We start from the raw sequence: 22,854 nt of genomic DNA on the forward strand, positions 1-22,854 counted from the left end.
AGATTGTCCTCCTGCCCTCCTAGGCTATAATGGACTTGCTCTTACACAGGGAAAGCACTCCACGTTCCAGTCCTGCTGTCTTCATGGCATATCAGTGGTGAGACAGCACTCGTAGGGGCATGGCATGGAGTTACTTTAATGCACTCTCCACTGCTCACCTCCTTTGGTCCCAAGAACACCTCAGGGGTGCAGGTGTGGTGGCAGGTACAACCCCACGTACCTCTAAATCAGCGCCTGGCCCTCTGCACAGGCAGCCTTGTGTGGATTTCCTAGGGGCGCAGGTGTGGTGGCAGGTACCCCATGTACCTCTAAATCAGCGCCTGGCCCTCTGCACAGGCAGCCTTGTGTGGATTTCCTAGGGGGAATGCAAGCATGGCAAGGCACGCAGTCTCCCACAGGGCTGGCAGGATCCAGCACACAGCTGAGAGAGATGTGCATGAATATGGATTTGAGCTCAGGCACACACTATTTCTCAGTTCCCTCACATGGGTGGGTGATTACCATCACACCCACACCATCCTTGCTGGGGCGCTTCTGGTTCAGGGCAGGAGCCAGTAAGCTTCATTTATTTCTTTAAAAAATATTTACAGAGGGCCTGCGCGTGTCCAGGCTGTGTTTGCTGTAGGTGCCTGGGGTAAGTCGAGGCGGAAGAAATGCCTGAGTTTTGCCCAGTGGGGACACATGGAGTCACTGACCACACTGTCCTCAGCACAGGGTGTGTGGCAGGAGGTGGCTGGTACCACTTAGAAGGAAAATACATGCAGGGAGAAAGAAAACACAAGGTGAAGTGGGCCAGGAGTGTTGGAGACGGTAGGCGCCTTGGTTACTGCACTGAAGCCTCCTTTGTAGAAGCAGAATCACCCACAGCTACACCGGCCGTGTTTCCTGTTTACCCAGGCAATGCCTGGTCAGTGTAGAAAACAGGGCATACAAAGAATGCACAAAGTCCGTTACGTATAAATCCATTGTGTTGAACCCACACTCTGAGTATTTTATGTATATACATAACACCTATTATTTTGCTATTATGTATAAATCTGCCATGGTGAATAACCACTCTTACTGTTTAATATATAAACATATGCTTATTATGTTACTATTAAGGATAAATCTACAATGTTGAATAACTTCTCTTAATATATTTTTAAAGATTTATTTATTTGAAAGGCAGGGTTGTAGAAATAGAGGGAAAGACAGACAGACAGACAGACACACACAGAGAGAATCTTCTATCCACTGGTTCACTTCCCAAAGGGCCACAATGGTCAGTGCTAGACTAGGCCCAAGTCAGGAGGCAGTAACTCTGTCTGGTTTTCCCACGTGGGTACAGGGGTCCAAAGATTTGGGCCACCTTCTGATGCTTTCCTGGCACCGTAGCACAGAGCTGGACAGGAAGCAGAGCAGCCAAGACTCGAACCAGCACCTGTATGGGATGTCGGCATCACCAGTGTTTGTTTAGCCTGCTTTGCCACAATGCTCGCCCCAAATGTTTAATATGTACACATACGTCTACCATTTTAAAACATACTGTATATACTGTAATAATGAATATACACACCTATGGCTATGCAATAACTTTATTTTTATAAAATATAAAAAGGAGTCTAAGAGGGTTAGCAACTTTATCAACATCCCTAGTCAGTAAAGGTAGGGATCGCCACTACCCACGGGGCTCCTATAAGTAAGAGCGGTTATTCACCATGGCAGATTTATATGTAGTAGTATAGCAAGGGCAGATGTCCTGGGCCTGCCTGAGCACCTGGACCAGGTGGCTTTTGCAGAGGTAGAAAGTGATGGTGGTCAGGTGAGCCACACGGTTCTCTCTGTGGGAGGTTGGTGCCGGAGCTTCTGAGATAGGACACAGCAGCGGGGATATCTCGTATGTTAGGGAATGGCATGAAATCCCACTGTGTAGTTCAGAAGAGCAGGAACACAGCAACGGGGATATCTCGTATGTTAGGGAATGGCATGAAATCCCACTGTGTAGTTCAGAAGAGCAGGAACACAGCAACGGGGATATTTCGTATGTTAGGGAATGGCATGAAATCCCACTGTGTAGTTCAGAAGAGCAGGAACACATCACAGCGGCTTCCCTTCTCTCCCAGGGAATATGGCCAAAGATTGCCGATGGATGCCTGGAACCATGGACAGGACTGGCGCTGTGTGGACAAATGCAGTACGCTGTACATAACGCCTGTGACAAACCTTAGTTTATAAATTAGGCACAGGATATTTACAATGGTGACTACTACTGGTAAAGCAGAAAAACAGCTTATGATACCAAGCCAGTTGATGTGATGCTACTGTGTGACAAACGAATGGTGGCATACGCTGCCAGGACACACTCAACAAAGGGAGGACTCCCATGTCCCAGGAGGATAGAGCAGGATGGCACCAGATTCCATCACACAACTTGGAGTGGTATACAATTTAAAACTCATGAACTGCTTATTTATGGAATTTTCCACCTGATATTTTTGGACTGTGGTTGATCATGGGTAATTAAAATTGCAGAAAGCAAAACTAAGGATTGGGTGGTAGTGATTGAGGGGGTGGGGACTGTCGTACATGAGAACCGAGAGAAAGTCCATGTGAAAATTCTTGCAAGCCATATTACCTCCTCACGCCTTCTCTGGAAGTTGGTAGAGGGTAAAACCTTGAATATCGGAAAGTTAGCCAAGAAAATCCAGGTTCAGAGGAGTTATGTGTGGCCTCCCCTTTCCAGTATTCAAGTTTAAAAACTACTTGAGTACTTCTCCCATCTAGCATTCTGCAGATGGGTATCACCCAGAATGCCTTGACACTGGCAGTACATCAGTGTCTACAATGGGAAGACAGGGGTGGGTGTAAGGAGCCCGTGTCTCACACTGGAATACCAGGACTCCGTTCCCAGCTGCAGTCCTGGCAGGGGCAGTGTTGAGGACATCTGGGGAGTTACCTGGTGGATGGGAGCTCTCTCTTTTTGGTGCTCTCTCTCTGCCTCTCAAATAAATACATATAATTGTTAAAAATGAGAAGATAATGTAAAGCTGAAAGATTTGATGTAAATAAAAGCAGTAAAAAAAGTCATAGATGTTTCAGAATAGAAATCTCAGCAATTTATTGGGATTAAAATAATTTTTTTTAGTAAGGCCCTCCACATTCTGAACTAAAGGCCAGGTGTGCTGGTCAGCTATCTTTAAATTAATATTTTAATTAGCTATTTCCCCATGAAATTGCCTCTCTTTCATGTCGGAACCCTAACTTGCACCAGCTAGCTGACCACAGATGTGCAACCTGTGAAAACCTCATGAGAAGTGGACCTAATCCTTTCATGGCCAGCTAAAACCATTATCTCTTGCCACTCCACTAGAACCTAATTAAAACTTCTGCCAGTTCCTCCCCCACCCTGAGGGCTCCTCTGAAGGTAATTACTTTGCCTCAAACTAGGCCTAGCCTCTCCCTGTGAGCAACCTTTCACACGTCTGTGAATCACTTTTGTAATTTTCCCATTAGCCTGCTACAAAGTAGCAAGTCAATGTTTAATTTACAAAAATCAACCAAATTAAAAATACACATTAAAAATATTTATAAAGTGTCTTTTTTAACGTGTAATTTTATAAATTTTCATGGGATATGGAGTTTTTTTTTAAATATACTGATATATAGAAGTCTTGGGAAGTAGATTATTTTGTTGGATTGGTGCAGTCTCATAGAGAATGCATCAGTTTCTGTCTGCTGAGTATTTGTCAACATCATCGGCCTTCTGGGGAGAGAATGTTTCAGCCCAGGCTCACTGTGCACCTGTCAACACCTGCTCACATGGAAACATGCTTGTTGACAGGGAGCTCCAACCAGCCTGCCAGGTGGCTGATGCGGTGATGAGTTGGTCGATAAGACCTGCAGGTTCTCAGTATCCCAGGACATACATTAGCACCTTCATTGTGCTTGTTCCAGCAAATTCCCAGTCTGAATGTGGGTCTGCCTGCGAACGTCCCTAATGAACAGTTCGTATCCTGAAGGTGTTACACACGGAAGATTTCTAGTTCAGCTGCACGAAGCCTGTCGTGGCAATGCTCAACAACAAAGGGAAATATTTCTCATGAGACTACTGTTCACGAATGCACAGCAAGGAGACCATCCTCCTCGTGTCACTGGCTGCACTGAGTGTGGCTTTCTTAGGACAGCTAGTTTGATGTTAGTGTTCTGTTTGAAGAGGTGCTGAACAGGAACTGTGAAACTGCCTAAGCTGCTCTGCCTGAGGGTCCTGTCGTCCGAGGGCCCCAAGACCACCAACCAGAAGCAGAAAGGAGGAGGTGAAAATACTGAGATCATTTCAGGGAGCTTGTCAGTCTCAAGCTGGCCTCAGGAATTTGTCCAAACTGGAGCACAGGGTGTGATATGCCCTGCTCTCCCTTGCTCTGGGGAACACCTCTGTATATAACAAACCTTGCACACAATCAGATTCAAAGACACTTAATACAATAAAAATTCATGTTTACAAACAAAGTCGATGCTATTAGCATTAGGCAAGCATGCCTTTGAAGTTACCTTCCAGGATGCCAGTGTCTGCACTTTCAATCAGCCCTAGGGAGAGCTGGCTAGGTTTCTTGGTGCAACTTAGAGCTACAGAAAAAAAAATTCTGGCTGGGCAGGCGGAAGTCAGGAGCCTGGAACTCTGTCTGGGTCTCCCTCAGGGACAGCAAGGGCCCACGCATTTGAGCCATCATCTGCTGCCTCCCAGGAGCATTAACAAGAAGCTGGACTGAAAGCTGGGCAACTGGCCCCTGATATGAAATGTGGGTATCAGACACAGGATGCAGGCATCCCAAGCAGCAGCTTAACCTGCTAGGCCACAGTGTCAGCCCCTCAGGGACTTTTTTTTAAAGCAAGAGTAACCATACAGTGTTGGTCTAGGGACCACGTTTACCTTATTCAACTAAGTTAACTTCTAAAACCCCGATGTGTACTTCAGAAAGAGTGCAGTCTTTCTCTTCCATGCTGGTTTCCTTGTAGGCCACTATATGCTTCAAGTAAGACGATGAATTATCTAAGTACCCGGGAAACTGAGAGATGCTACACAACTGCAGGGATTGTAATGTTAACAACAGCACACACACACTTGCCAGGAGCAACGGCCCAGCTTGCATAGCTTCTGAGCTGTTCTCAAGGCCTATCCCCACTCTGTGAGACGATGGATTTCTTCCTTTCTTTCTTTCTTCCTTCCTTCCTTCCTTCCTTCCTTCCTTCCTTCCTTCCTTCCCTCCTCCCTCCTTCCCTCCTTCCCTCCCTCCCTCCTTCCTTCCTTCCTTACTTCCTTCCCTCCTCCCTTCCTCCCTCCTTCCCTCCCTCCTTCCCTCCCTCCTTCCCTCCTCCTCCTTCCTTCCCTCCTCCCTTCCTTCCTTCCCTCCCTCCTTCCCTCCCTCCTTCCCTCCCTCCTTCCCTCCCTCCTCCCTTCCCTCCTCCCTCCCTCCTTCCTTCCCTCCCTCCCTCCTTCCTTCCCTCCTTCCCTCCCTCCTTCCCTCCTTCCTTCCCTCCCTCCCTTCCTTCCCTCCTTCCCTCCCTCCTTCCCTCCTTCCTTCCCTCCCTCCCTTCCTTCCCTCCCTCCTTCCTTCCTTCCTTCCTTCCGTCCTTCCCTCCCTCCCTCCCTCCTTCCGTCCTTCCTTCCCTCCCTTCCTTCCCTCCCTCCCTCCCTCCCTCCTTCCCTCCCTCCCTCCTTCCCTCCCTCCCTCCTTCCTTCCTTACTTCCTTCCTCCCTTCCTCCCTCCTTCCCTCCCTCCCTCCTTCCTTCCTTCCTTACTTCCTTCCCTCCTTCCTTCCCTCCTCCCTTCCTCCCTCCTTCCCTCCCTCCTTCCCTCCCTCCTTCCTTCCCTCCTCCCTTCCTTCCTTCCCTCCCTCCTTCCCTCCCTCCTTCCCTCCCTCCTTCCTTCCCTCCTCCCTTCCCTCCTCCCTCCCTCCTTCCTTCCCTCCCTCCCTCCTTCCTTCCCTCCTTCCCTCCCTCCTTCCCTCCTTCCTTCCCTCCTTCCTTCCCTCCTTCCTTCCCTCCCTCCCTTCCTTCCCTCCCTCCTTCCTTCCTTCCTTCCTCCCTTCCTTCCTTCCTTCCCTCCCTCCCTCCCTCCCTCCTTCCGTCCTTCCTTCCCTCCCTTCCTTCCCTCCCTCCTTCCTTCCTTCCTTCCTTCCTTCCTCCCTTCCTTCCCTCCCTCCCTCCCTCCCTCCCTCCCTCCTTCCTTCCCTCCCTCCTTCCCTCCCTCCCTCCTTCCTTCCTCTCTCTCTCTCACTTTCTCTCTCTTTCTTTTTTTAAGTTTTTAAGCTTTTTACTCAGTGAGAGAAAGGCATAGGAGAGTGAGGGCCCTACCTAAAAAGGAAAGGGGAATCTGGATTCATACCGAGCGCCGGGAGCCAGCCACAGGGGAGGAGCTTGCAGGCCAGAAAGCACGGGGCAGGTGGCCCAAAGGCCTCGCACTCTGAAGGTGCAGGGCCGCAAGGGCCTGCAATGGTGAAAGAGGCAAAAAGCAAAAAGGGTCGGGCCACCGTGTCCAGTCCTTTACTGCCTCTCTGCAGAAACACATCTCCTGTGAGTTCTTTTATAGAAGACAAACTAAAAGAATATTTAAAGGGTCTCCCCGAACGGCCTTCTGAGCGGGCACATCGGGGTTAGCCAGTCAGTCTGCATGTCTTGGGTAGGAAAAGACTCAGAATTCCTAAGAGGTACTATTTCTTTTGGGTTCCAGAAGGAATTTTCTCTGCCATTAGATTTCTGGAATTAACAGATAATATCAATTCTTTGTTATCTACCGGATAACTGTAAACATTAGACTGAAGATAATTGAAGTATTACTTTGAATGTCATTACACTTTGGAATCTTGAAAATTTATTATGTACAGATGTTGTTTAAAAATTTCTCCAACAAACTGGTCTTCTTAATGGGAAATTTTGGTGCAAAAATGTAGCTACAGAGAGTATAATATTTTGCTGAGTAACATAAAACTATCAAATTTCAACCATAAGCTAATTGTCTATGTTTAATATTTGGGACATGCCTGTGAAATTCCTTATCATTTTTAACTAGTAAGGAATAGATCCTTCAATTTCTGTTTTTTTTTTAATTTTTTTTAACTTTTATTTAATGAATATAAATTTCCAAAGTACGGCTTATGGATTACAATGGCTTCCCCCCCATAACGTCCCTCCCACCTGCAACCCTCCCCTTTCCCATTCCCTCTCCCCTTCCATTCACATGAGGATTCATTTTCAATTCTCTTTATATACAGAAGATCAGTTTAGCATACATTAAGTAAAGATTTCAACAGTTTCCTCCCACACTGAAAAGTCATCTATTATTATTTTTTTTTTTAAGATTTATCTGTCTTTAATGTAATAAAGGTTAACAAGAATCCCTGACCAGAGTTGTCTTTAACTTAACCGTAACAGTGAAATATTCTGAAAAGCAGTGATGGTTGGGATAAAATTGAAGCTTAACAAGTCCAGATTAGTGCTCAAGTAGCAATTGGTCGAGGGAGATGTGCAATTCATGGTCTGTAACTTCATATATGGCTGCCGCCTGACTAATAACATCATGAATTCACGTGTGGTTTTAATGTGGATACTTTATTTGCTGCTGTGTGACCAGCATGCTCCATGCCACACAGGTTTCACAGCTGTACTGTTTGGGGTTGACAGGTGCTGTGCCACCTTCCTTCCTCTTCCTCACCCCAAACAGCACCACCGTTAGGGTGCACAGACTCAGGACAGAGAAGAAAAAGAGAGGAGGGAAAACGGATGGATAAGCACCTCCTGCTACTTAACTGGGACCTCTCCGTCATTTCAGCTTTAAGTGACTGACACACCTTCAGCGGTGAAGGTCGGCCCAGAGTCCAGGCCCAGTAGCCACGGACAGTAACGGGGCAAGCAGACCTCTGACCTGCACTCGCCGACCTCCTCAGAAACCAGGGGCTTGGAGCTCCTTTCTGGGAAGCCAGCATGCCTCACCTGTTTGCAAAGTGTAGGGCGGTTCTTGCAGAGAAGAGACTGCCCCTTCTGCTGGCAGTCATGAGAGGTCACAGGGAGAGAGGCCCCTCTCACACTTCTTGCAGGCAGTAGTTACTGCAGAGGGCTGCTGGTGGCAGCGCTGCAGCTCACCACTGTGGTGGTGTGGAGCCGCTGGCATTTGCCAGGTGCACATGTTGTGGCCGCTTTGTCTTGGTGAATTCTGCAACTCTCCCTTCTTCCTTTGGAGTGGAAGGGGCTTGAGCAGAGAGAGGCACCAGGACATACACGACTGGCAAAACTACCATAAAGCTTCTTCCCTTCAGAGTTTCTTACAATGAAAGATTCTCAAGATTTAGATTTAAAAAAAAAAAAAAATCCACACGATTTCCCCAGCCCCTGCCATGGTGACACTGCACAGGGCTCACAGGAGTAAGAACCGATACAGGGAGACGGGACCCATCTCACAGCTATTACCGTGTCCATCCCGCAAGATGTGGTGTGACCTGCAGGGCTGGGCCTCCCCTGAATGCAACTTTGTCCCTCTCACGCTGACCTGCCTGCGGCTCCAGAGACGCACGCACAGCCCCTGTCGCCCTCTGCCACCCCAAGACGCTCAGGCACCACAGCCAGCAAAGTCTGGGGAGGACAGCACATAACCAGTTGTGTTTTCAGAGAAGGGAATGGCCACCAGTAAGCAAATGAGTCGGCAACATCGAAAGGCAGCACCGTTGAAGACCACACTGGAGGAAGAAGGGGTGGGCTAAAGCAGCCTCGGGCGGGCTCTTGCTGCGTTCCTTCATACAGGATCCCTGCTCCACAGGTGCCTGGACAAAGTCCACCCAGGCCTTTCTTCCATGTAGACCAGTGCTCAGCTGAGCTGCACACTCTCAGCTGTTCTGCATCTGGTTTACAGAACCCAGCATCCTCTTCTTGAGTCATAAACTATGGAAAGTGTACACACCCCCAAGTGTATAGCTGGAAAAATTGCTACGTATGCACACTCCTGCAACACACCGACTCTTTCCAGTGCCAGCCCCTGTGCTGCCCTCCATCACTCACCATAGGTGAACTTTGCTAAGTGCTGAATTTCACATAATTGGAACAACACAATGCACATTTTTTGGTCTGTTTTATTACCTCTATGGCTCTTTCCCATTCCTGTGCAGTGTTTCACTGTATAACAGAATTTACAAACCCATGAGATTTACAGACATTTCTGTTCGTTTTGGAAATCAACACTGACACTTCTTAATAGGGAAGCACATGCATTGTTTTTGTACTGATACCTTTGGAATTTGTGCTGTTGGGGTGGCTGGCTTCAAGCTGCCTTGAATGGGTTCCAAGCCTAGTCCACCTTCTAATGAAATCCATTCTCTAGAAAATATGTTGAGGAGCAGTCTTAGTGTTTATTCCACAGGTGCCCAGAAAGAATTTTGGAGGAATAGGTCATTTCAGTAACTTTAAGTACTGCTGAAACATAATAAATGTCCCCGAGGTTACAATCAGATGTTAACAAGGAGAAACTGAAATAAGTACAACAGATGGCTAAGGAGAGACCAAGTGCACCAACATTAAAGAACAAAAGAAAAGGTCCAAGTGTCCATTCGCCGCTTCCTCTGGTCTTTCACACCATCCACCCCAACCCCCAACAAAATGTTCATTTCTTTCTTAGAGATGCTTGCTACACACACATTTTCCAGATTAGAACTTGCTTCTTGAGCACCAAGATTTTTCTTTCTTTCTTTGCAAACCTTCCTAAATGGAATCATGTTTCAAGTATATGACCCAGGGTTGTCACTGAAAATCCACTGAGTATTCTTGCTACATCTCAAAGTCAGCCGGTCTGATCTTGCATCTTTTTTATGCATGTTTTTCATCTTCGTAAAGAAAAATGCATTTACTTATTTATTTGAAAGACAGAAAGCACACACGCACGCACACACACACACACACACACACACATCTACTGGTTCACCCCTCCAAACACTTGCAACACTTGAAGGCTGGGCATTCAGTTTGCATCTCTGACATATGTGGCAGAAACGCAACTACTGGAGCCATGACCTGCTGCCACCCAGGATATGCATTTACAGAAAACTGGAATGGGAAATGGCCCCCTGACTCAAAACCAGGCGCTCCAATATGGGATATGGGCATCCCAAGCAGCATCTTTAACTCTGTGCCAAATGACCCCCCGCATCTTGCCTTTTCATCAGCTACCAGGAGCACGGGAACACACCACATGGGTGCCACAGCCTGAGCAGAGCTGCTGGTGCAGAGCACGGCTGATGTGAGAGGTTCTGAGAGCCAGAGAGGCTGCTAGGTGCACACACTGCAGGGAAAAGGCTGGGAGGCAGGAAAGGCGTGTGGGTCAAAACCTTCACTTATGTGCTAACTTTGGATTCCTAAAGCCACCCCAGGATGGGGCCAAGATTCCAGAGGAACCAACTACTCATAATTTGAGTCCCATCAAGCAGCCAAAACTCCAGTGTGGGTCTTGACGCTGGGTGGGTTTGATGAAGACACTCAGCCACAAAGTTTTAGCTGGCACTTGGGCCACTTCCATTTGAAACTCAATTTCTACAACTGAAGGAAGCTTTCAAGAATTTGCCACCGCTGATAAAACTAAACTGGCCTGTAGGAGTCAAGACCAAATTACAGACGAAACCACAGTGAGCTCTGGTTAAGTTAAACACCCAGGGTGGGGGGTGAGATGACTCATGTTTTGATAGAAACAAACAAACCCACCTAACAATAGGCACCCCTCTGCCACTGCTCCTTTTTCCAGTGCGCCCTGGTCCCTGGTTCCCACCTAGTGAGTCAGCTGGGGTGGGTGTCTCCAGGGACTTGTGTGCACTGGGATCGCTGTGGCTCTATGAGAAGACGGGTGCACTCAGAACACACTCTCAGATGTGGAAATCTGACCCCATGGACGGAGCAGCAGGGGCCGGCCGCCGCATCAATAAGTAGGGAACTATCACGTGAAATGCTGGTCCTCCTCTCTTTGAGTGAAAATCCCAGCAGGCAGAAGGAAAAGTCAGTTCTGAATGGCAATGCTTTCACCACTCATGGCCGCGCCACGGAAGGGGACAGGAATTTTCCACTAGCTTCCGCTGGAGCCGTCGTGCAGGCTCCAGAACTGAAACTAATTATGGGAAAATGATTCGGGTCCCTTGTACTTTCACCACAAGCATTTGGAGAATCACACTGAAAACTGACTTTCCAAATTGCTGGGGAATTCAAGCGCATTTGGCTCTTCTGTATAACTTAATATTGTAAAACCGAACATGTGAGAATGGTAAGCATGCGAAGCACAAATCCCAGGCAGACACGGGCCACACTGCGTTTATAAACCTGGCACACGCTCCGCACCTCCGTGATGCTGCCCAAGTCACACCAGCCCGCAGCAGCCTCGCCGTCCCACAGGACGCTGCAGGCTGCTCTGGGAAGAAGCTATTGGCAGTCCCATGCTAGTAAAAGTCATTCGTCTCAAAGGCGACACAGTGCTGACCAATTTGCTTAAAAGGAACATGGTTGTTTTTCTTAATGGATACAGAAGTTAGGAAAATATCAGAGTGTATCTTAATGAAGGCCTTATGAAATGTGCTCGTTCTTTTCAATTTACTAGTTTTTCAATAAACATATTAAAGCAAAGAGAACAATTAAAGATAGTGTCTAGATGAGGCATGGGAGGGGACAGGGTTGACTAAGCTTAGGTCTTATCAAATGCAAGGTTCTATATAAGATGTCAGACTGTCTCAGCTCACAGCACTCTTGGTGTCTGATGAAGTATTTTTTCACATTACATGCAGACCAGAAGAAATACCTAACGGTTACATTTATTAAGCACATAGGGTCAAACAACTTAGTACTTGTGTCCAACTAGTAGCCATTTGGAAACACAAATACACATGAATTGAAAGAAAACAACTACTTTTTTCTTAAGCAATTTCAGTGACTTCAAAATGGAATAGATTTGCCTAGTACGCCCAGCCCCTCACACTGTGAAATCAGACCCAATTCTCATTACTACCTGATGCTGACATTCCTGCTGTACTTGCTTTTTATTAACAGCAACCAACAAACACCCGGCTTTGCACAGAGGCACAATCTATTAGTTTTGAAACTGCAAGTTACTTGGAGCTATGTATCTAGCTGATGGATACTGAGCATCATTAGGTTTCCCATGAACGTTTGAACTGTCTCCCAGTGCTCCTATCAGTTTGCTGCAAGGATCAAGGGTGCCTTGGCTCAGTCTGGGAACTGTGCTAATTTGTTCGATTTAAATTTTCACACTAACATGGCACAGTAAGCATTTATATATCTGTTTCATCAACAAGTGCAAAGTTAAAAGATTTTAAGCTGGGAACTGTGTGCAGCGGAGATGAATTCACACCCAGATGTGTCTAATTCTCAAACCAGTGCTATAATAACTCAACAGCTTCGAAACTCAGCAATATAACTTCTTTCCCAATTCAATTCAACATGAATAAAGCTATTCTCTCTAGCTTCTGTATTGTTGCTCAAGTCAGAAACATTTGCCTTGAAGAAACTCGGCATGAAATCCAATCAATTAATCTATCTGATGTTGCTCACAGAGTGATTTTGTGTTCATTCAAGGCGGTGATGGGTAGAACATTTTCATAGCTTAAATGACTGTCTTCCTACACTTGAAGCCACTGAATCCAACAAAGTGCAATACATGACTCAGACATTTATTTATTTATTATTTATTTTTAGACTAATGGGAACTGCATGAATTCTTTCTTGGTTTTCCAAGAGCAAATGCCTTTTATGCTTGATCCGGAAAGAATCATGTTTCGGAATGTTAAATTACTAATTTACCTAACTGTACACTTTTAACCCTCTTTGAGCAGCTGGTATGGTTTAACCACAGTTCTCTGCCATCCCTTTAGAGTTACCTTCTCTGAGTTCATTTGTTTAGGCTTTGTCTGGATAGGCCCAGATGAAAGCTGTAGGCAGAGATATTTAGAACAGTCCACAGTAATTAGGGCCTCAGTGTCATAGCAAAATTTGTCCAACATTTAATTTTTGTACATCTTTCCCTTGTGAAACCCCTCTTGAACTCCTCTCACCCAAAAGCTGTCATTCTGATTTCTATCACTACTGAATCATTTGCTGTACCCTTGAAGTTCATGCGAACAGAGCATAAAGTAACTACTCTTTGGTGTGTGGTTCTTTGGCACAACATGATGTCTCAGACAGAATTTAATTTTAACAACACTTACGTTATTGTTAAAGGTTGAGTTCTAATATGGCCCAACATTTACAAGTCAAAGTAAAGATCTTACAGTGGGAAAAGGACAGTGAAGAGTTTTTCCCAAAAGAAACTATTTAGCAGGTAACGTTTGAGTCACATGATAGGTGACAAAACGGGCCCCATGACTGGGACAGTTTCACAGATGTTCTAAGAAAGGTCTTCTGAGGTGCAGTGTAACTCCAGGTGCCACATCCACACCTTTATGTAAAGGAATTCCTTCTTAGAGTACAACTTCATGAAATAAAATTCCACGTGGAGCAGTGACACTGTCATTTTAGGGCCAAATCTTGCATCTGCCTTACTACTCAGCCACTGGCCCCAACACCAATGTGACTGACATGCCCCGAAACAGAAACCTGACAAACTGCTTCTAAAAACGAGTCAGAAACATCATCATCCCCAGAACTGTATTCTGTAATGAGAAGTTCGACACAACATGTATTTTGCGGTAAGATACTCTCTCATTTCGGGTCAGGAGGCCTTGGAAGACATAATTAGAAGCTCAATGATTTGCCCAAAGTCATAATCACCATTTGCAGTTCCCAGTCAAGTCTCTCCTCTCAGTAGTGCCAAACGACAATCATCCACAGAGCACAGCGCATGTGGTTCCAGAACGTTCTTGTTGGACTGCGAGCCACAGAGAGAAGTAGGGCATGCTTAAGTGAATAGCAATTCTAGCTTAACAATCAAATTTTCAAACAGCAAACAGTAAATATGTTGATACACACATAATACATCACCTGTCAAATTTCAGATGGAGAAATGAACATAAGTTGTCATTAGTAAAAAGCCATAATATCCTTAATACTCTAGATCTTGCTATGTTATATGGGCATTGAATGTTGTCTTCTTTATTTAAAAAGCTGCTTTTCAGGCTTAAAAAAAGCTTGTTAAAATACTTAAAAATTTATTACAGCTTTAAAGATTAATGTGCAAAAGCATAGCACAGTTAAACAATTTGTGCTTCCAATGTGAGTTATGAAAAGATTGGTCACTTTTAGCTTTTGCAAAGCCCAGGCGGATGTACAATTCCTTAAAATACGTACACACAAGGGGACTGAAATTATGTAAATAAATATGAAAATATGAAAAAAACTTGTAGCCTTAAACACTTGGGAGAACGGGAACTGAACCAGAGGTCAAAGGAGAGACAATTTAATCAAACAGAGGGGGTGGGGTTTCCCTTAAACAGCTCAAAACAGCATGAACTGCAACTGTAACAAGAGGAATGAATGAAAAAAAGAGAGAACTACAGTCAGAGCTTCATGGCCATGAAAGCCAAAAGAACACACTTTTTGTCTGAACACACTGTTGGGTGTGAGTCTTGCTTGGGGACCCTCCTAGGGTCACACAGGGCCGCAATCACCTGGCCTGAGGGCCCTCGGTGTGCAGGAGAGCACCCATCTACACCAGGGTAAAGGAGACCAAAGGGGGCTCAGGCAAGAGGACAGGACTGGTTCGCAGGAATGCTGCCACCTGTGCTGACAGTAACCTGGAAAACACACGTGGGGACCGTGGGCCAGGAGCACCTCGTCACAGACAAGGCAGCATGGGCTACCGCTGAGCGTCCTGCAAATCAGTCCTGGGGACCCTGAGCGTCTCCCACTACTAACTCAAAGATTCTGCCCAGGGGAATTCTTTCCACCTCTGGGAGCCAGCGGGAGGAGTTAAAGAAATAGGAAGGCCTGTCTGGCGTCTATCTAGAGACAGCAGCACCCAGAGAGGCACACATGACCCAATTCAGAGATTTCTCAAGCATTCCAAGTCCACTCCCCGTGCTTCTTAAAAAAGAAACAACACAGGCTTCCTGCTGTCTGCGTAAATGGCAGCATTCTAGTTTTCCTGGAGTGTCTTCCAGACAAAAGCCATCCAAATTTCTTTAGCCTTTTCCCTTTTCTTGCCATTCAGTACAGTCATTGTGACCATGCACATTTAGTTTAAGTTCAACAGAAAAAAAAATAAAGCCTGTCTCAAAGATGGTCATACGGCCTAACCCTCAGAGGTCTGCCCAGGACTTGAGCAAACCCATCCAAGACGCCGGGGTGGAGGGCACAAAAACAGCCTCCACAGCAGAGCATTTCATCACAGAAGCAAAAAAGCTGACACCGTCAGCACTCAGTGCACTTCTTAGAGTGCGTGCAGGTCTGTCATGCAGTGGTCAGTGTTAGATGATGCGTTTGGAGATGAGACTGTCATCTGTACTCTGCCACTGGCTAGCACTGTGCCCCAAGCCCTAGCATCTTCCTTTAGACCGTGAGTTCAACATCACTGGGTTCTCAGGCCTGCCCCATCCTGAAGCATCTGAATGTCTGTCACTCCACAGAGAAGTGCGAAGTGTGCTTTGTATCTCCCAAGCACACGCATGTGCATCCAGGTGTGGAGAGACACAAGCTTCAGTGTTAGCAGGCACAGAGAGACACTGAATTGTTGCTCACTTTCCTTTTCTTTCTTTCGGTGTACTTTAAATTCAGCAAGGCAAGAGCACTTCAGTTTTATTTAAAAGAGAAACTCCTAGCATATTATATTGTGGCCTGATTTCATCTGTGTCTTTCCAAGAGCTGAATTTCAATTATTTGTAATCATTTACAATTCAGTGCATTACCAAAGGGAATAGGGTTATATTTTCTTTCTACTTCCATAGGAAAAAACATCATTATTACCTCCTAAACTGAGGATCTAAACTATCCCCAGGAACACAGGAATGGCAGAAGACCGCTTGAGGTTAGAAGGGAATTTCTTTCCAACCACTTTCCCCCACAGACGGGGGCAGGGTGAGGTGGGGGACGGAGCACTGCCATTTTCAGAATGCTGGCTACCACCACGGCTCTCCTCTCTCCCATAACGCCCACAGCAGCAAGCTGCCGACTCTGGGCCATAACCAACACACCGTTCCATGTCTCCCAGCATCTCTGGGCCCAGTCTGCTGCCTCTCAGCTGCAGCCCTGCTCCACAGCACTCAAGGGGGCGCATCCAAGTTCCCTGAACCTTGGGTTGCTCCTTTATAAAAGGGGTCAGATAGTCTGAGGGGATACCAGACAGTTAATGGAAATAAAAGTTTTGGTGAAAAAAAAAAATAAACACAATGCCCAGGCCTAGTTCTTTTATAACAGGCATTTTCCATAAGCATTCCTTGTATGTATGGCTTTAAATTTTTTTTTCGCACCAAAATAAATTTTCCCTTAAACACCATCTCCCACGACCTCTCTGAAGTACCCCCTGTATCCCTCTGCTATCCTAGAGAACACTTCCCGTGGCTGCTTCCAACCCTTTGGGCCCCACCTCTTCTAGCATTGGGCGTTGCTGCAGATCCCGGCCCCCTGCTCGGATCAACTGGAATCCACGTTCCCTTGGGACACGAGTGGGAACTCCCTCGGCGTGACCCTTGGCTGAGGGTGTCACCGGCTTCTGGGCCATGCTTGCCCACTGGGGGCAGATCACTAGTTCTGAGGGCTCCTCAAGTCCTGTGGGCTTCTCCCAGCAGCTGCAGCAGTGGTGACCGAGTCCACGTGTTGGGACCGGCCCTCCCTCCTCCCTCGCCTGTCCTCCTCGGCCACTCTCTGGGACCACTTCCTAAATAAACTTCCTGCATGCCTGCCATGGTCTCAGGCCTCGCTTTGGGGGAAACCTAGGCGAAGGCTGTGTGAGAATCCAGTGAGATCTATAAACATACACACATAGACGGGGACTTCAAAACGTTCATGAAAAAATGCATGGCATGAAAAAATAGCCTTGGATTTTAAATTTTTTGAATCAAAACAAACTTAGCTTGAGTATATTAAACAATATGTATCTGTAAACTGCTGTAACTACTCTTGATATGTGTGTGTTTGTGACCTTATCATGTCTGCTACGTTGTATTCATGCACTCAGTGGGTATTTGTACAAATGCCAGGTACTTATAAGGTGCTATGAGCCTGAGTTCTAACAGATATTTGTGCAAATAGAAATGTACACCAAAAGCCCTCATGTGTTAAAATGTGAGACTTTTTGTCATAGGAACATGTCAACCAATTTAGATGAGATTACTATACCAGCCTCATTAAACTTGCATATAGTCAAGACAGCTGATGAAAAACGGTCATTTTGCCAGTAGGAAATGACTGGAACATTTGGAGCGGAAAAATACCTTTCCTTCAAAGATTTCGGAGGGACAGTAAGGGAGACACAAAGAGGTCGAGAGGGTGAGCAAGTGAGAAACAATGAAAGGAACACCCACAAACAGGAGCAACTGAGGACCAGAGAGTATGCTGCAAACTGAGGCTTGCGACTCTATTCCCTATCACGTCATAGTGTTCGCTGCGGTTTGCATAGTAGCCAGGGTATCCCCACAAAGGTTCTTATGCCCAAGGCTTGGTCCCCAGGGTGCACTACTGGGCGGTGGGACCTTTAGTCGGTGGGCCTAGGGGGTGGGTCCTGAAGCCCTTAGAGGCCCTCAGAAGCCGTTCCACGTGAGTTCTTCAGTGAGGGTTGCTGTAAAAGCCTGAGTCTGGCCTTCCAATTTCTCTCTGCTTCGTGGCTCACCACACCCTCCATCCTCCACACAGGCTCTGCCATCTGCCTTTGTTCAATCACCAGGCCCTTTGCACTTTAAGACTCCAGAACCGTGAGCTAAATAAACTTCTCTTTCCATCAGAAACAGCCTGTCTCGGGCATTTCATTGTAGCAGCAAAGAGCTGATGAATACAGAGTGTACAGTCATCAACAGGTGGATGTTTGGTCTATACCAATGAGAGTAGCAGAAGGGCTGGTTACGTAGAGACTGGCACATAATTAGTAACAGAAAGTCCCTCATAGACTAACAACAATAACAAGAAGCACCTATCAGAACAACTTAGAAGTGTCTGGTGGATCCTGTGAGGGGTGGGGTAAAGGCAGGTCTGCACAGGAGGAAAAGCTGTAAGGCAGCACCTGCCACGAGGCAAGCTATGCTCTGTGCATTCTCACTGGGCCTCCTGCGCTGCCTTGTGCTGAGTGTGGGAAGAAAGACCAAAGTTATGAAGCCTACCGGTGGAAGGCAAGCAGCTTTGACAAGTGCTTTTCTAGGTTAAATAAACTCAAGCCTGGCATCAATACAAAGAGAAAACGGGACAACGTCCCTCCTAGTTCATGTAGCATCTGAACATGATCTCTACCCCATGGGTCAAGCACCGACCCCGAGGCTCCAGCCCAGGAGATGCACCTCCCAGGCTCGTGCCCTTTAATCTCAGCATCTCCCACGCAGGGCTGCTGAGCGCCCGACTGCTGAGACAGCACAGTCTCCAGGTTAAAACACAAACACACACACAGACACACACACCAGGAAACAACTCCACAAGAAGGCTGCGAAGGCCCCATTTGCCACTTTTCTCTCTGCAGACATCAAATGAGGCTTCGCAGTTTCCTCAACACAGGGAACTAAGAACATTAGGCCAAAAGCCTTCTCTGGATTTACTAATCTTGTATTCAAATTCTCAAAATAATCATGAGGGTGAATGTTGTGCTTGTTGTTACCGAAGTGTCTATCCGTAGAACGGGAGCAGAATCTCAGTATCCCAGACGTACAAGAATGCTAACCTATGGTGTCAGCAGATTGGAAAAAAAAAAAGTGGAACATTTATGGAATCTGGCAATGTCAAACGCAAAAGAGGTGCAGTGGGTGCAGGCAGTGCAGGAGGGCGTGGCCACCGACAGGTGCAGGATGGATGGCAGAGGTGGTGGCACATGTGCTGTGCGTGCCCAGCGTAAGGGGCTGCTCTGGTTTGAAGTGGTTCAGTTGTATTCCCCCAGTTTCCTGGGTTGCAAGCGTGGTCCTGGTGTGGCAATATGGAAGGTCAGTGGCGCAGCTGCCCTAAGAAAGGAGAAAGGCAGCTCTTGAGGGACCCTGGTCAGTTCTCCCGAGAGGGCTGTTCTGAAAGGGAAACTCTGGCTCCTCCCAGTCTCTCCACAGGCCCTTCTGTGGGGAGCAACCCGGACTAGACTGTTACTGGAATTAAGACTTATTCTATGCATCTGCTCTCCCACAATATGGCGCTGGGAGAGGAGAAAACAGTTTCTACACAGCTGCCTCCAGTTCAACCAATAAACTGTAGGACTTGCTCCTGATTGGAGGAGAGCAGCGTACTCGGCGTGTGGGCAGCCGAGTTAGGATTGGCGGAGGAGGACTATAAAGGAGGAGAGAGACGGCATGCACCAGGAACATCTAAGGGGAACATCTAAGGGAACACCTGTGCAGCCCCCGAGAGAGCCGGCCGGTGGAGTGCCGCTCCCCTGCGGAAGTGGGGAAAGTGGCCAGGGGGAACTGCCCTTCCACGGAGGTAGAAGGGACAGTAGCCAACCCGGGAAGAACCAGCAGCAAACCCGGGGAGGGCCGAGCAGACGAAAGAACAGCGCAGGGTCCTGTGTCGTTCCTCCACGAAGACGGGGAGCGACAATGGTGCCGTGACTCGGATATGAAGCCTAGGCAGGGCTTAGTGTCGTTCCTCCACGAAGAGGGGGAGCGACACCTTCTACCACCCCCAACCCCCTGAAGGATTTATTTGTTTATAAGGAAGAGTTACAGAAAGGGAGGGAGAGGCAGACAGAGAGATCCTCCATCCACTGGTTCATTCCCCAAATAGCCACAATGTCTAGGGCTGGGCCAAGCCAAAGACAGGAGACTCAACTTGGTCTCCAACGTGGGTGGCCAGGACCCAAGCACTTGGGCCAGCTTCTGCTGCTTTTCCAGGCACATTAGCAGGGAGCTGGACTGGAAGTGAAGCAGTGGAGACATGAACTGGTGGTCATATGGGATGCCAGTGTCACAGGCGGCAACTTAACACACTGTGCCACGATGCCAGCCCCTGCCCTCTCCTTGCATGGTAGCCCATCTGCCAGGATGTCATGGGGGGGGGTGAATTGTCACACTCAGTGCTAGGCTTTTAGTCTTCCAGCCTCCAAAGCTATACACTAAAGCAGCATCTTTTCTGTGTAAGTGACCGACTCTCAGGTATTTTGCAGAGATCAGGGCGTATGCACCAGAAAGCCAGGCAAAGGGTTTTATCTTACAGACCAAGGTGTGAGGGAAAAGGGGGCTGCAGGCAGAGTGATCACGCATGTATCTTGGTTCCTGACTCTGAAGCAGGGTGCAGGAGGGAATGGGGGATCTGTGGCAAGCCAGAAGAGGCAAGGTGGTAGGACTTGGGTGGGAAAAGGCATCACTGAGCAGAAGAAACACCCTGGCTGTGTAAGTCGGAACAGTTGCAGGACCTTGTTTCTAAATCAAAATGCCAGAGAGTGACATGTGTCAAAAGAAACCTTAAATTATTTACTAATGTAATATGAAAATGAGGTTCCTCAGATGGACAACTTTTTGTATCATCACAAAAGATGTACTACTTGACATTTCTGTTCCTGTTTCTCTCAGACTTTAATTAGTTAGCACATAGGTTGGTATCATGCATATGTTTACTTTATTTAAACAACATCTGCTTTAAAAGTTGTGACCGGGCCAGTATGTGGTGTAGCGGGTTAAACCACAGACTGCGATGCTGGCATATCATATAGGTGCCACTTTCAAGTCCCCGCTGCATCACTTCTGACCCGGTTCTGTGCTAATGAGCCTGGGGAAGCAGCGGAGAATGGCCCAAGCGCTTGGTTCCCTGCACCCTGTGGGAGACCTGGATGAAGCTCCTGACTCCTGGCTTTGGCCTGGCCCACCCCCTGCGGTTGCAGCCATTTGGGAAGTGAACCAGCAGATGGAAGATCTCAATCTCTTTCTCTAACTCTGCCTTTCAAATAAATAAATCTTAAAAAAAAAAAAAAAAGCTGTGATAGGCACCACACATACTGCATATGTGCACAACATATACACAGTATCTGTATACAAACACACCTATCACTCCTATACAAGTGTCTGTTTTCTTCTGCAATGTAACACTGACACACACACACCCACGGAGATATACATTTTCACCCTGTAAAGGTGAAAAGGGTGAAAAGTGGTGATTCAAAACCATTTTGCAGTCTGTTGTTTTCAAACTTTGAAAAAGATATGGCAATGCTGTTAAATCTTATTCATAAAAATTAGGCCTGATGTCTTCTAAAGTCCTTAAGACTAATTTTAAATTAAACTCGAATGCAAGATTTCAAAGGACAAGCAATCCTCTCATGTCTCTTCATGCTGCAGCCACATTTGACCCAGTAGGCAGAAATGCAGGGAAGGGGCTGGAGGTGTTAGAGGGGATAATTTTTCCGCTCTGCTTGTATGATTTACAGTGTAAAAACAGAATTATTTTAATTCAGCTGTTAAGTACTAAAACCAATAAAAAGGTTATGACTCCTTTTTTATAGTAGTTTGTAAAGCATTGTCTCTGACTATGGATTTAAGCTAAACTCCAACTTGAGCACATCTTTATAGGTCCAAGCGTCCTAGAGTAAATCTTTCTAAATATTATCTTTGCTGGGTGTTAACAGTAACCAAGTTACCAAGACAAATTCCGCTGGCTGACACACAGCTTATCCTCAATAATTCCATTACTCTCATGGTGAAGGGGGAGGGAGAAACCATAAACCTCTCTCCATGATTTAAATAGTGCATTTCAATACTGAAAATTTGTTTTTTTAAAGGTGGGGGAGGGGAGCCAAGGAAAGCAGGAATTATGAGAGATCACAAAGATAAAAAGCCTGAACCAGTGACAGGCATTACCATGCAGGGGGTAAAAGGACTGCTTGGAATTCCCACATCCCATATCCGATTGCTTGATTCAAGTCCTGGCTACTCTGATTCTGATCCAGCTTCTTGTTAATGCACCTGGGAGGCATGAGATGATGGTCCAAGTGCTTGGGTTCCTGCCACCCATGTGGGAAACCAGGATGGAGTGCCTGGCCCCTGCCTTTGCCCTGGCTCAACCTGAGCACTTGCAAGCATTTGGGGAGTGAACCAATAGATGGAAAATCTCTCTCTGTCACTGTATCTTTTAAATAAACAAATAGATAAATCTCTTAAAAATAAATAAAAAACCTAAGTCAGGTCTGATATGGGGTTAACAAGGATATTAGATTCTTCAAACTTTATGAAGCCAATAGTAGCAACAGTTGTTAGACTGTCAAGTAGTAGTACTTGGTCTATACACATATAAACATACACACACACACACACACACACGTACAGTGGTCTGTTTTGATTCACATAGAGAAGGCAACTCCAACTACATGACTTTACAAAGGACCAGAGCTCTAGTAATGGTCAAGGTTCATGCTGACTTGATCAGCCCAGTAGCTAAGGAAGAAGTCACCAGGGAGAGACATGTACTTCCAAGACAGGTAGGACGGAGGGAGAAAGGAAGCTGAGAGGAGCAGAGACAAAGCTGATGGCAAACAGGCAATGGATACAGTAAGCTTACAGTTCCATGCAATTCCAATTGTAAGGCACATCTTATAAACTGAACCATAAGGGAACCCTTGAACACTGAGAAACCACACTCCTTCTACTGTCTAAAGGCAGAGGAACAGAATTATTTAGCAGTTAACATTTTAGGAGAGATTATGTTTGATGGTTGCCTCAATGAACAGCTGGTAGTGAATTTTAAGTTTTTTTTTTAAAGATTTATTATTTTATTTGGCAGGTAGAGTTAGAGAGAGAGAGAGA

General features: G+C 46.5%; 2 protein-coding genes across 10 annotated transcripts in view; one reads left to right on the forward strand and one right to left on the reverse strand.

Annotated features, from left to right (window-relative positions):
- Positions 1–22,854, reverse strand: part of MCPH1 (microcephalin 1) — a 248,781-nt gene that overhangs the window by 80,244 nt on the left and 145,683 nt on the right. For 2 of the 8 annotated variants that reach the window (XR_011378482.1, XM_070048127.1), the window contains one exon: positions 6,272–13,877. The exons of the other annotated variants lie outside the window; for them this stretch is intronic. Coding sequence is in view for 1 of the 2 variants with exons in the window: in XM_070048127.1 (XP_069904228.1) it covers positions 13,797–13,877 (81 nt within the window). In the remaining variant the exon portion in view is untranslated. Of the gene's footprint in view, positions 1–6,271; positions 13,878–22,854 lie in introns of those variants that run through there. 8 annotated transcript variants of the gene reach the window in all.
- ANGPT2 (angiopoietin 2) overlaps positions 1–22,854 on the forward strand; it is a 58,577-nt gene that overhangs the window by 5,120 nt on the left and 30,603 nt on the right. The window lies entirely within an intron of this gene.

The sequence above is a fragment of the Oryctolagus cuniculus genome, chromosome 8 (genome assembly GCF_964237555.1).
Source record: "Oryctolagus cuniculus chromosome 8, mOryCun1.1, whole genome shotgun sequence".
Classification (NCBI taxonomy): domain Eukaryota; kingdom Metazoa; phylum Chordata; class Mammalia; order Lagomorpha; family Leporidae; genus Oryctolagus; species Oryctolagus cuniculus.